This window comes from Corapipo altera, unplaced genomic scaffold (genome assembly GCF_003945725.1).
Source record: "Corapipo altera isolate COAL_440 unplaced genomic scaffold, ASM394572v1 58, whole genome shotgun sequence".
NCBI classification, from domain to species: Eukaryota; Metazoa; Chordata; class Aves; order Passeriformes; family Pipridae; genus Corapipo; species Corapipo altera.
Window position 1 is genome coordinate 4,118,279 of NW_020884898.1, and position 13,747 is coordinate 4,132,025.

General features: G+C 40.7%; 1 protein-coding gene across 2 annotated transcripts; it reads left to right on the forward strand.

The window, feature by feature from the left end:
- Positions 1–712: 712 nt before the first annotated feature.
- CCT8 (chaperonin containing TCP1 subunit 8) lies at positions 713–13,005 on the forward strand. Of its 2 annotated transcripts, XM_027648707.1 has the most exons (16): positions 713–817; positions 3,230–3,320; positions 3,922–4,001; positions 5,178–5,327; positions 5,592–5,772; positions 6,515–6,576; positions 7,257–7,394; positions 7,853–8,031; positions 8,985–9,051; positions 9,132–9,219; positions 9,327–9,442; positions 10,633–10,704; positions 10,881–11,045; positions 11,449–11,568; positions 11,998–12,096; positions 12,768–13,005. In XM_027648707.1, the coding sequence occupies exons 1-15, from the start codon at positions 758–760 to the stop codon at positions 12,088–12,090; spliced, it is 1,662 nt and encodes a 553-aa protein (XP_027504508.1). In that variant the 5' UTR covers positions 713–757; the 3' UTR covers positions 12,091–12,096; positions 12,768–13,005. The 2 variants fall into 2 exon arrangements, with proteins under 2 accessions (XP_027504508.1, XP_027504510.1); XM_027648709.1 differs by lacking the exon at positions 11,998–12,096.
- The last annotated feature ends 742 nt before the right edge of the window (positions 13,006–13,747 follow it).

Here is a 13,747-nt window from a genome sequence, read left to right on the forward strand (position 1 = left end):
CTTTTCTCCTCAAGAGTGATCCTGCGTGCTTTCTCAAAAGCGTCAGCAGCGTTATAGATGGTGTGTCTCCAGGCCTCCCGACTGGAGGCCAGAGTAGACCAGTTATGTTGGTCAATATGGCCAAGGCTGAGATGTTGTTTCAAGGAGTCCTTGTATCTTCTCTTTGGGGTTCCTCTCTTGCGGCAGCCAGTGGCAAGTTCACCATAAAGCAGGATCTTAGGGAGGTGGTGGTCCTTCATCCTGGAGACGTGCCCTGCCCAACACAGCTGTGTTCTCAGCAACATGGCCTCAGTGCTTGTGACTGCTGCTTGTTGTAGAACAGATGTATTGGTCACATAATCTGACCAGTGGATGTTTAGGATTGTGCGGAAACACTAGCAAAACATTTGACTGGAATCCGCTAAGTTTTATGACCAGTGTTTGCCACTGGTGCCCAGGAAGACTCTGCACTGCTTCTGGGACTTGTATTACAAAGTGTCCTGAGGAACGCCTTGGGGATGGTATGCTGAGCTCGACAGAGAAAGGAAGGCTCTGAGGGAGCCAACCCCAGCCCCTGTATCGGCGGGCGCGCCTTTCCAGACGCTCTTCCCGTTGCGGCGCCTCCACCCTCCTTCCCTCCGTTCCTCCTTCCCTCCCTCCGTCCCTCCCGCGCTGAGGGGCGGAAGGACGGCCCGCCCCGGCCCGGCCCCGCCGCGCGCCTGCGCCGCCCCGCGCTCCCACCGTGCCCTGCGCGCCGCGGCCCCGCAGCGGAGCGGAGATGGCGCTGCACGTCCCCAAGGCCCCGGGCTTCGCCCAGATGCTCAAGGAGGGGGCGAAGGTGGGATCATCTATGGATGGATGGGTGGATGGATGGATGGGTGAATGGAAGGGTGGGTGGGTGGGTGCAGGAGGAGTCTCAGGGCGGTGGCGCGGGGAAGGCGCTGGAAGGCCGGCGGGGCCCGGCAGCACCACGTGCCCCGCGGGGCGGGGGCCCGGCGGTTCGCGCACTGCCCCCCGCCCGGCCCGGGCCCCCTCCGCGGTGGGGATGGGCTCCGGCCCGGCCCCGTGCTGCTGGAGGGTGGTGCCTGGCGCACGCAGCCTTCGAGAAAGCTCTGCCGGGCCCGGGGGGCCCGGGCGCTGATGCGCCCTCTCGAGCTGTGCGCCCCAGTCGTGCCCCCGCGGTTTGGAGAGCTTTTACAGCAACATTCAGCCGGGCCCTGTCGTTGAAGCTGTTCAGAAGTGTCCGTCTTGTTATAGAAACTGCTTGACTATCCCTGTGTCTTAAAGAGAAGGGCCTTTGTCAGCGCTGCAGATCAGTGCATATATTTCTTTTCCATAAATCCGTGTTCATAGTATTTAATATTCATGGCTGGGCTTCGCGAACGAAGATTTGGGAAAGGTGTCTACCCACGTTTGTCACAAGCGCGCTGGTGGCTAAAAAGGCCCAATACGAGACAGGCATGTCCGATTGCAAAAGGCACAGCAGAAAGACTCCTTAGGTGGTAAATTCTGCAAGGCATGATTCTCTCTGCGTTGCCTTTTCTCCTCAAGAGTGATCCTGCGTGCGTTCTCAAAGGAAACAGCAGCGTTATAGATGGTGTATCTCTAGATCTCCCGATTTGAGGCCAGAGTAGACCAGTTATGTTGATCAATATGGCCGAGATTGATCGTGATGAGATGATGTTTCAGAGAGTCCTTGTATCTTCTCCTCGGGGCTCCTCTCATGCGGCAGCCGGTGGCAAGTTCACCATAAAGCAAGATCTTAGGGAGGCAGTGATCCTTCATCCTGGAGACGTGCCCTGCCCATCGCAGCTGTGTTCTCAGCAACATGGCCTCAATACTTGTGACTGCTGCTTGTTCTAGAACAGATGTATTGGTCACATAATCTGACCAGTGGATGTTTAGGATTGTACAGAGGCAGCGTTGCAAGATTTTGGTGGTATGGAAGGACTGTGCCTTAATAAAGCAACAGCTTTCTTTGAAAAGGACAGAACAGAAGGCAAGCAGGTGTAGGTTTTTTTCTCCTTATTCACAGAATCAACAGAAGGCTTTGGATTGGAAGGGACCTTAAAGATCATTTAGCTCCCACCCCCCTGCCATTGGCAGGGATACCTTCCACTGGAGCAAGTTGCTCCAAATCCCATCCAGCCTGGCCATGAGCATTTCTAGGGAAGTGGCATCTGCAGCTTCTCTGGGCAGTCTGTGCCAGGACCTCACCATCCTCACAGGGAGGAATTTCTTCCTGATGCTTAATCTAAACCTGCTTTCTTTTGATGTGAAGCCATTCTCCCTTGTCCTGTCACTCCAGGCCCTTGTGGAAAGTCCCTCTTTCTGAGCAAGGGACTTCTATTACAGGGAAAAATAAGAAAATTTCTGTTTGCTGCTATTTAATAATAAGAAGAGTGAATTTAAGCAGTTCTGAAAGCTCTCTGAGTTTCTTTTTAGAGTCGTTGGAGCCAAATAATGGCATATGTCAAGGGCAGGGGCAGAACAGGGAAACAAAGTGGCCTTACTGCTGGTTCACTAAAGGAGAATTCAAGGCCTAAATAGCAAGAGCTGTCTTCTTCTGCAAAACAAAGGAGTCAGCTGGCATTCTGAGATGTTTTTGTATTTAGAGAGTAAACATTAGAGACTACCTTTCTCTCTTATGGACCACACAGTATGTTTTGTTCTACTCTTTCTCCTTTCTTAAGGCCCTTTCTGGAGATCCTGTCTTTCTTAAGGTTTCAAAACTGAAGCCAGGCTGATCACAGCCTTAAACACAAATATTTTACTAATGATTCTTCTGAATTTTCAAAACGCGCATGTTTGAACATGGAACTGAGTTAAATGATTTTTGTGGAATACAGAGCTGTGAATAAAGAAGCACGTACAAAAATCTCTGCTAACAAAAACTCCTACCCCTCTCCGGTCTTGTCTTGGTTGTTTTCTGTTTTCCTTTGTCATGTCACAAACTTTTTTGGAAGACTGAGGGAGTGCAAACTGTACTGAAAATTGAGTCACTGTTCAGATTTTCTGTTCAGAAGCTTTTTGTGCCTGCTGAGCTGCCTAGTTGAGAAGGAGAAAAGTAGTTCTTTTCTCACTGTCTTTGGGTAAGGTTTGGTTTCCATTTAAACTGTAAGTGACATCAATTTAAATGAATAAAAAATTTTCAGGGACTCACTAGATTGATGCTGCTTTGATGAGAAGTTACTAGCTCATGCCTTTTTTTTTGTTAGCCTAATTCTGATCAGATCATTTTTCTGTTTAGCATTATTCAGGACTAGAAGAAGCTGTCTATAGGAACATCCAGGCGTGCAAAGAACTTGCTCAGACCACCCGTACAGCTTATGGACCAAATGGTAAATAATTCCTAAAATTGTTGCCACTTTTTTGAGACAAATACTGTATTTGGAGACTAAACATACCTTGACAAAGAAGCAGCTGTTTGTTTCTCGAGGAAACACACTGGAATTGCTGTAGAACTGTAAATGTATTCTTGTGACTATACAAATCAGATTTTATTTTGTTAGCTCTTGAGTTAAGTGCAGTGTATCTGCCTTTGCTGTGTTTTTGTAGCAGGTACTGTGTTCTCTTTGCTGCCCTACTGCCATTATGAAAGAGCACAAAAACTAAAGGAAAGATGATAACATGGCAGATAGTGAACTTAACCATAACCATGGCCAGTCAGATATACGAAAACAAACTGCGTTCTCCTGGATTGGTTAATTAAATAACATGCTAGTATTTCTGAAGAGAGAACTGCTTATTCAGAAATTATTGATTTCTCCTTCATGTAACACATTTCCAAGTGTTATTTGGAAAAATATTTTAAATTCTTAAATTATAAATAGGGCCAACATTTTAATATGCAGGATATACCTGAAAGTTTTAAAACTGTCTGCGTAAAAAATATTTGCATAACGAATTATTTTTAATTTATTTTTTTGTTTCCCTCATTAGGAATGAACAAAATGGTTATCAATCATCTGGAGAAGCTTTTTGTAACAAATGATGCTGCTACTATCCTGAGAGAGCTGGAAGTAAGTTTTCTTGCTTCAGAAAATGTCAGCTGTGAACTGGTGTTTCTGTTCATGGGTTGCTATGGTTCTGACTGTCAGTAGGGAAATGCATGTCACTGTGGCAGATTATTTACATATGCCACTTTGTAAATAATTTACCTTTTTCACTGAATTTGAGACCCACAGTGAGGAATATAACTCTGTAAAGCAGCATTAAGTAGTTGTAGGAGAAGGTTAATAATTCCTCACTTTTCCCCAGACCACTGTGTAGATTTAGAAGAGGGTATGTCTAGAAATACAGTGTTCTGGAAAAGTCTGAATGAAATAGTTGTTGTGTGTTAATCTCCCAGTGTTGTTGGTTGCCATGTTTTCCTGTCTGCTTAGAATCCATCAGGTGAATTTAAGAAGCTGTGGATATAGCAGCATCCTCCTGTAAATACTGTGAAAGCATAAAAAGGCTGTTCTGTCCTAACTTTTCCTCGTACTATCAAATTCATATTTGTGACACAGCACAAATAATATTTTACTGAATTCTATACTTACTGACAGAAACTGTGTAGATATTAAGTATTTCCTTACTGAATGGGTTGTGTTAGTGTTCAGTATGAGTAGAATAACTGGAAGTCTCAGTTCTGTTTTTAAAAAATAATCTGCATACTAGTGACCTTATCTGATGAGTTTTGCGTGTTACTTTCTGGTATAAAATGACAACTGCTGTGATTTTATTCAAGAATACAGTGTTTTATTGCATTTATTTGAAAGAAAGGGGAAGCAGTGCAATCTTTTAGCAGAAAAAATCCCCACTAAAATTAAATTGTAATTTAGATGTCTGCTTTGTTACACATGAATTCAGCCTGAAGATCTAAACTCCAGAGTGCTTTCTTGTTGCAGACCCTAGTTGTGAAGCCACTGCATCCTGTAAAAATAGCACAGAACCAATATCAAAGATGTATGATTCATGTTGTAGGGGCAATGTTCAGTTCTCTGATTTTGTTTTAATATAAGTTTGTACTTTTTCTTATTAGGGAAGTCAGCCAATTAAGGTAATCTGTGCTGCTTTCTTTTCCAATTTTGTGTGTTCTTAGTATCTCTAGATACAATTTGAAATAAGAGAGCTTATACTGGATGTGCAGAAAAGCCTGGAGGTGCATTCTTAGGTGGGATGTTAGTAACCAAGATGTATACCTTCTTTTAAAGGTCCAGCATCCTGCAGCAAAAATGCTTGTTATGGCTTCCCACATGCAAGAACAAGAAGTTGGAGATGGAACAAATTTTGTCCTTGTTTTTGCTGGAGTTCTTCTGGAGTTAGCAGAAGACCTTCTGAGGATGGGGTTATCTGTCTCAGAGGCAAGTTGTATTGTTGTTGCAATTCACGTAGCTTGAATTTAGATTACCATTGGTCAGTATTTCTAGGTTGTAATATTGTGAGTCACCTGCTTTCTTCTGAACTAATTTTTATAGATAAAGATGTTTGAAGGAGAACTGTTTTGCTGCTTGTGATTGCTAGCTTCCCTTGAAAACTTCTGCATTCGCTGATGTATTATGACTGTTTGAAAAGGAGAGAAAAGCTGTATGAAGCAATGTAGTGAATATTTATTGTTTGATGCACAGGTGATTGAAGGATATGAAAAGGCTTGCAAGAAAGCCCTAGAAATTCTTCCAGACTTGGTGTGCTGTTCTGCAAAGAACCTTCGAGATGTTGAAGAAGTGGCATCTTTGTTGCACACTTCAGTGATGAGCAAACAATATGGCAATGAATGTTTCTTGGCAAAGCTTATTGCTCAGGCCTGTGGTAAGTAGACAAGAATAGATATGTGCATGCACCTAAAAATCTGAGTAGGTTTGCTTATGGTCATTACAGCTGCATGTAAGACAGAAAGTATGGTTAGTTTTACAGATTGAATTGGATGGAATGCTTTAGCCTCTGAAATAGGGCTAACCTTTCTCCTGTTTAACTCTTCATTGGCATTGTGGCTCTGAAAAGGTTTGTGTTTCCCACTAAACGTTTATAGAAATAGCTTTGTGGTCTTTTTGATGCAGAAACCCCTCTTTCTCCCTCTTTTTTTATAATTAGGAAGATGTATTGCACTTCAGATAAGCAGTTTGTAGTCTCAGCCACAGAACAATGGAAGCAAGACTGTAGTTCTGTTGAGTTGTTCTTTCCCTCTGGATTTTCAAGAAAAAGCCTTCATATTTAGTTCCAGTGTTTTCTCAAATATTTAGAGTCAGACTTTTCTCTTGAATGTACATGTTTGAATCAATATTTGAACTCAGTTACTGAGCAGCTTGAGTAAGTGTTGTTCATTGATTACTACATTGTAAAAAACCAAAGTTTTTGTTTCTCTTGATGCCAGTTGTTAGCAGGTGATAATTGTCTTGAATTTAGGTAGGCACCTTAAACCATTGAAATGTAGTACTTCAGAAAAATCCCAGGGATATTTTATGATGCCATTACTCTACTTTATTCATTAAACAGCATGAATTAATTCTTGTTTGGTTTTGGTGGTTTTTTGTTTTTTTTTTTCCCCCAACAGTTTCCATTCTTTCTGATTCTGGTCATTTCAACGTTGATAATATCAGAGTGTGCAAAATTGTGGTAAGTTTGAAGTAGCTAGCTTAACTCTATTATTAACTGTAAACAGTTTAATGAAGGTTAATCTCTGAATTTTGAAAGAGCCTTTTCTAATTTCTGTTGTGTTGTGGCATGCATAGTAGATTTTGAAAATGGGTCTTTACTTTCCTTGTTTAGCCCAGTAGCAGCTTTCAGAAACAAAAATCATTGGTATTGAAAGTAATCTCAAATGGGGACAATGTAAGACAGTGTTTGTTGTTGCTGAATAAGCTAAAGTTTTATTTCTTTAAGCTGCAATGATAACTTAGTGTGTTACATCCAAATGATTGTAAGGTCTGCTTTTCATGCAGTGTAGTGCAGCATTCTGAAAATATGATGTTCCCTCATTCACAGAATCATAGAATCACAGAATGGTCTGGGTTGGGAGAGACCTTAAATCCATCTAGGCCTCTGCCATGGGAAGGGACACCTTCCAGTATCCCGGGTTGCTCCAAGCCCTGTCCAACCTGGGCTAGAACACTTCCAGGGATGGGGCAGCCACAGCTTCTCTGCAACCTGCTCTAGTGCCTCACCACCCTCACAGTAAAAAATTTCATCCTAATATTTAATCTAAATCTACTCTCTTTCAGTTTAAAGCCATTCTCCCTTGCCCTATCACTACATGCCCTTGTAAAAAGTCTCAAATTCCATTTATTCCCTTTCAGGGTGCTGGTATTTCTGCTTCCTCAGTACTGCATGGCATGGTTTTTAAAAAAGAAACTGAAGGAGATGTCACTTCTGTCAAAGATGCAAAAATAGCTGTGTATTCCTGCCCTTTTGATGGGATGATAACTGAAACTAAGGTATGTTGAAGCTCAAAATAAGTTACCTCTCTAAAAATAAGAGCACATAAACATAGACTTTAATATTTATATTCTTGACACTTGGTGATTGAGATATTTTGGTTAATATTGATTTATTAGTTTAAAAAAGTTCACAGAAAATGTTTGAACCTAATTTTGCTTCACAGGGTTTTTGAGACTGGGGAAATAATGTTGGGTTTTTTAAGGTTATTTGAGCCAAACTGCATGCTTGAATGTCTGAACCTCAAGGTTGTCTAGAAATACCAGAATTGCCCATTTGGTTCTTTTTATTTATTTATTTATTTATTTTTTTGACTTGTTTTACTTTGTTGCCTATGAAAGGTTATCAGTATTACAAAATCAGATGACTTGAGGTTTATGGATAGGTTGGGAGACAGAATGGTTTGTCAGAGACTTGGTTTAGTGCTGAGTTGATAACGGTGTGTGTGTTTCACTAGGGCACTGTCCTCATAAAGAATGCTGAAGAACTGATGAACTTCAGTAAAGGAGAAGAAAATCTTATGGATTTGCAAGTCAAAGCTATTGCTGACAGTGGTGCAAACGTAGTAGTAACAGGTGGCAAAGTGGCAGACATGGCTCTTCATTACGCCAATAAATACAACCTTATGTTAGTCAGGTAAGTGCTAGAAGAGCATAAAAACGTTTGGTCTGTCAGATTTATGAAATGCACTCACCATCTTGTCGCTTAGCTCTCAAACAAATTACCAGAAAAATACTGCAGATTAGTTGTTTTTCTGGTGAGTCAAAACCTGACCTACAATTTGGTTGTTTCACAGCTTAAGTGTCTGATAGAATTTCATCTCCGTATGACAGCCAATGGGGGAGTAATTTGTGTATAGGGTAGTTATTCTGCTTTAAGTGTTTCGAAAGCACATTGAAATGAAGAACATGAAAATTTCTAGATCTAGTAAAGAAGGATGTGGCCTCAAAGGCATGTGAGACTATTCCATAATGTTTTCTCCTCGTCACAGTCTTCTTGTGATGATTTAGCAATGATGAGATGCCTTCCTAATGCATCCTAGTGCATCCCTAATGTGTTTATAGATGGCAATTCGTAATACCTGTCATTTTTCTCTTCTGTTTGTCTTCTTACTTATAAATAAAGCATATTTTAGATCCTCAAAATGTAGTCTGCATAACATAAAGTCAGATTTACCAGCAGCAGCTCTCAGCGTCTCACAAAAATAGGTGGTGCTTTGTTGAAAGCTGTAAATTTATTGGCGGTGTCCAAAACATTTGCACTTCTGGAAATGTAATGTGGTACTGTAATGTCTTGTATAACAAAGGATTATTACAGAGGCATTGTAAAGATCAATTCAAGTTTTTTGCACTAGAGGAGGAAGTTTGATAATTTCCATGTGTTTGAACCTCTTACTTGTTTTTAAATTCTTAGAAAATAGTCTTTGCACAGCATCACTGAAAGTAGATAATTATAGCTCAAAAAAGTAGTTGAATGGATTTAATAACTCGATGCAGTAAATTTTGATCTTGTCACTGGTTTACAAAATGCTGCTGAGGTAAGAGAATATTCTTATGTATTAATGTTGTTCTGGAAACTTGTTTTTAAAGATTGAACTCCAAGTGGGATCTGAGGAGACTCTGCAAAACTGTTGGTGCAACAGCCCTACCCAGACTGGTATGGACTTTTCAAATGAGGAGTGGGAGGGTGAGAACTGATGAGCAGTTTCACCTCGTAACTCTTGTTTTTCTTTCCAGACTCCCCCTACTCTTGAAGAAATGGGTCACTGCAGCAGTGTGTATTTATCAGAGGTTGGGGATACACAAGTTGTTGTGTTTAAGCATGGTATGTATGCTCTGTAGAACTGCTAGCACTGCTGTTCTAGAAAGTGTGATGTTCGTATGTGTTCTGTCTGTAAGAGAGTTAATTCAGCAATGCATATGTCTGAACAGAAAAGGAGGATGGTGCCATTTCCACTATCCTCATTCGTGGATCTACAGACAATCTGATGGATGACATAGAGAGAGCAGTGGACGATGGTGTCAATACTTTCAAAGTACTCACAAGGGTAAGTAGCGAGAACACACAAGTTGTCAAAAGTGAGCAGTGGATCAGTTTGAGGCAAGACTTGTGCCTGCTTTGTGCTCATTTGCTACAAAGGCTGTAGCAGGTATATATGTTACCTGCTTAGGAGCCTTCTGGAATTGTAGAGAAGGCTGTGTTGTACTGAGGTGTAGAGGGCTCTCTAGAGAAGATTGCTGCCAATGCTGTTGTGAATATAGGATACATAAAAGGTGGTGCTCAGCATGTACTGCACTCATTTTTTCCAGTAATGAGTGAATGCTTGAAGGTAGATTAGTTTTGTCACTTTCTAATGACAGTGAGCTCTTTCTTGATTTACTCTCTAAATGTTTTGTAATCTTTTGTAATGAGACCAGGCACAGAAGAAAATCTAGATAGCTTTGTCATTCGGGATCAGGAGGAACTGATTGGTTGCAGACTAAATTTCTAATTCATTTGTATGAAGACATGCTTCCTCCACATGATACAGATATGCTTTATGGAAAGAACTCAGTTGTACAGGTTTTTTTTTTTTCTGAGCAGCTTTTGTGGACTTGGCTATTATTCTTTTTTTTTTTTTTTTTTTTTTTTTAATACATAGGATGTTTCTGTATTTACTTGGAAAAAGGCATGGAAAAATTGTTAAAACTGTTTGACCCTTAATCTCCTGTGCATACCAAGACATGCACATTGATTTAGAGTATCCAGGAGTTTTCCTGGCTTACGATTTATGATGATTACTTTTTGGTTTAAAAGACCAGAGTTAATAGGTAAATGCCTAATTTAAAATGAAAAAAAACAAACCAGAAACTCCCAACACCTTGTGGTACCTGTTGACATATTAAACTTAGTGTACAGTGGATTGGTTTCCTGCACGATATTTCTCACCAAAATAATAGGAAAGATGAGAAGATCTAGGAATGCTATTATTAGTTAGCCAAGAGTTGAAATTGTTTAAAAAAAGCCAAACAATCCCAGACACAAACCCCACTGCATTATTATTTTGCTTTTTATAAAATGAATGAGTAAATTCTGGTAGATTTTCTTATAATGCATGTTTGTTCGGAGGCCGTTTCTTAGTAAGTCTGTGTGGAATGAAGTTCTGTTGCACTCTTGATGGAGTATAAAAGTTCTGAAAAGTAAAAATTAATAGATGCTTCAAGCAAAAAAACTGTTTTGGTGTGGTCTTGTTCACAGGATAAACGTCTTGTTCCTGGAGGTGGTGCAACAGAGATCGAATTAGCCAAGCAGATCACATCTTACGGAGAGGTACAGCAAATGGGCTTCTTCACTTCTCATTTTTTCACACCTCTTACAAAAAATACAAAAATTACTTCATACAAACATATATATGTATGTGTGTGTATTAATAAAAAATGTAGGGGAAAATGCCATCCTGTCTTAAGGTTTTTGAAATGCTGACATGGTTTTCAACTTCACTTTAGACCTGTCCTGGGCTTGACCAATATGCCATCAAGAAGTTTGCTGAGGCATTTGAATCCATTCCTCGAGCACTGGCAGAAAACTCTGGGGTAAAAGCTAATGAGGTCATCTCCAAACTTTATGCTGTGCATCAGGAAGGGAAGAAAAATGTTGGATTTGATATCGAGGTAAATAGTCTCTCATGTTACTTGGTGCCCTGCAGCACAGGATTATATTTAAAAGTACTTCTATTGGAATGAAGTATTTATAGATTATTTAAAATCATTGGAAGCTCTGCATTGCAGAGTCTGGAATAGCAACTTGTTAGAATTCAAATACTTAAGTGTTCTAATCAGCAAGCAGTTAAATTCAGCACAGTGTAGTGGCCCTGTAGGCCAGTAGGAGGTGAGGTGGGATACTGAACTAATGTGACAGCAAATAAGTCTTCAGTAATTATTGTTTTTGTCTTCCTGCCAATGGATTAGGAATGAAGGTTTTCTGAAGGGAGAGGATGAGATCAGAGAAGTGATAATATCTTGCTAGGTGAAAGCCTGAGAAAGTTTTGAATTATGTTTTTCCCCCATCTAATAGGCTGAAGCTGCTGCAGTGAAAGATATGTTGGAAGCTGGTGTATTAGACACATATCTTGGAAAATTCTGGGGTATCAAGCTAGCTACAAATGCGGCAGTAACTGTCCTAAGGGTTGATCAGGTAAGCTTACAGTAATTTGGGTGCTGAATTGAAACCTTGCAGAACCCTCATGCAAAGCAGGTGAATCTTCTGGGAATGCAAGGTGTAAAAATTAATGGTGCTTGAAAATGTGGTTTGTTTATTTCTTATAGTGAGGAAGGAATTTGTTCAAGAGCTTGTGATCTGGAATGGTGCTGCTTCTATGGCAGTGCTATTAATGTTTGTTAGTTTTGAGTTTTGTTTTTTAAAGATTTGACAGTCGATACTTGTATTCAGAAAGTTGTCCTAATTTCTTTAGGAACAAGATGTAAGAGAAGAAACCTTCTCTCATGTATTGTTTTCACACGAAAATCCAATTTTGAGGAATAATAGAGGTTACAACCTTAATGATAAAAGTATTTATTTTGTGAAACTTCAGCAAAAATGTATTTGCATGTAAAATTTCTGTAGATTATTATGGCAAAAACAGCAGGTGGTCCAAAAGTCCCTAAGCAACAAGGACATTGGGATAAAGATGACTGGAAAGATGAGCCTGGAAAATAGTGTGCAGTAAGCTCTGTTTTCTCTAGCAGAGAGGTATCTGTTTGTGAGTGCATGCATGAGTTCATTGACCAGCACGTGGCAGGTTGTATCTTTGTTGGCAACACATAACACTGCTGCCTTCTGCTGTGTGCTGATGGCTACACCCCATGTTTGTGCCTTTGCAAACGAATTTTACTCCTAAACCCAAATTTTCATGGAAGGAATGACAAATGCAGTTTCAGTTTTACATTACTTGTCACTATAGCAAGTGCAGAGAGTGAGCCTTTAACATGGTAGGACTAATGGACTTCACAGTTTTAATGTGTGATATTTAGATGCAATAATTCAGAACAATAGCTCTGATAATTCTGCTTTCTGTAGCGTGCATCCTGTAAACTACTCTGTTGTTGGTCTGTTTAAGCACTCACTTTCTGTAGACTAACTGGTCTGAATTTGCATGCAAAAATGAGGTAAAATACCTTTTTGTATTGTATCATAGTTCAGCTTCTGCCTTTTTCAAGAAAAAATAACTAAGTTGTGAGTATATCGATTAGATGGATAATAGTAATCACTGGCTTAGGCTCAGAGTAGGGAAACTGCATGAATTTAGTGAATGCTAACAGCATCATGTGGCTGTAAGAGTAGGGTAAGAGCCTGATTCTAATGTTAGCTTTTTCTACTTCTCTATTCTTTTCAAGATCATTATGGCAAAACCAGCTGGTGGCCCTAAACCTCCATCAGGAAAGAAAGACTGGGACGAAGACCAAAATGATTGAACAGTTTAACTGTATTTCTTAAGTGACATGATTATGTGAGGTTTTTAATATCCCAGTTGGAACCTTTTGCAATGTTTTGCTTTTGCCTTTAAGTTATGAACAGTGTACAATGGAGTGCAGAACTTCAAACACTTCAATAAACATACTCACTGTTAAAATGTTAACACTCATTTTATTTGGACCTAGCATGACATGGTTGTTCCCAATCCATGAATGTGTAGGATGACTGTGGGTGGGTGTGGTGAGCTGACCTTGACTGGCTGCCTGACACCCTCTCCCAATGAGGAAGGAGACAACTTCTCAGGCTCTGAGATAAAGATTGGAGATCACACACCAGTGACTGTCACAGGCAAAACTGACTCAACATACAGGGACACCAAATGAGTGTGCTGCAGGGAGCTCATAATCTGTACTTGTTGCAGCTGTTTGTGCTCTTATTTGTGCTCCTTAGCCAATACTTGAGTGTAAACAGTCAAATGAATATTGAAAGTGTGGCAGCAGGTCTGTAGGCCCTCTACTCTGCTCTCGTGAGACCCCCGCTGGCATATGGCTTACAGTTCTTGTGCCCCCAACATAAGAAGGGCATAGAACTGTTAAAGCAAGTCCAAATGAGGGTGACCAAGTCAATAAGGGGACCAGAGAACCTCCCTTATGAAGAGGCTGAAAAAGTTGGGGCTGTTCAGCCCGGAGAAGAGAAGGTTGCATGGAGACCTCACAGCAACCTTTCAGTCTGTGAAGGGCGCTACAGGAAGCCAGAGAGGAACTCTTCTTCAGAAACTGTAGTAGTGACAGGACAAGAGGGAATGGGTACAAACTAAAAGAGGGGAAATTTAGGTTAGATATATGGAAGAAATTCTTTACTGGGGAGGTGATGAGGCCCTTGAACAGGTTGTTCAGAGGAG

Coding starts and splice junctions, on each gene's coding strand:
- CCT8 (XM_027648707.1), top strand. CDS start 758: ATGGCGCTGCACGTCCCCAAGGCCCCGGGCTTCGCCCAGATGCTCAAG. Junction 6,577..7,256: donor TCAGAGTGTGCAAAATTGTG/GTAAGTTTGAAG, acceptor ATTCCCTTTCAG/GGTGCTGGTATTTCTGCTTC. Junction 9,220..9,326: donor AGTTGTTGTGTTTAAGCATG/GTATGTATGCTC, acceptor ATGTCTGAACAG/AAAAGGAGGATGGTGCCATT.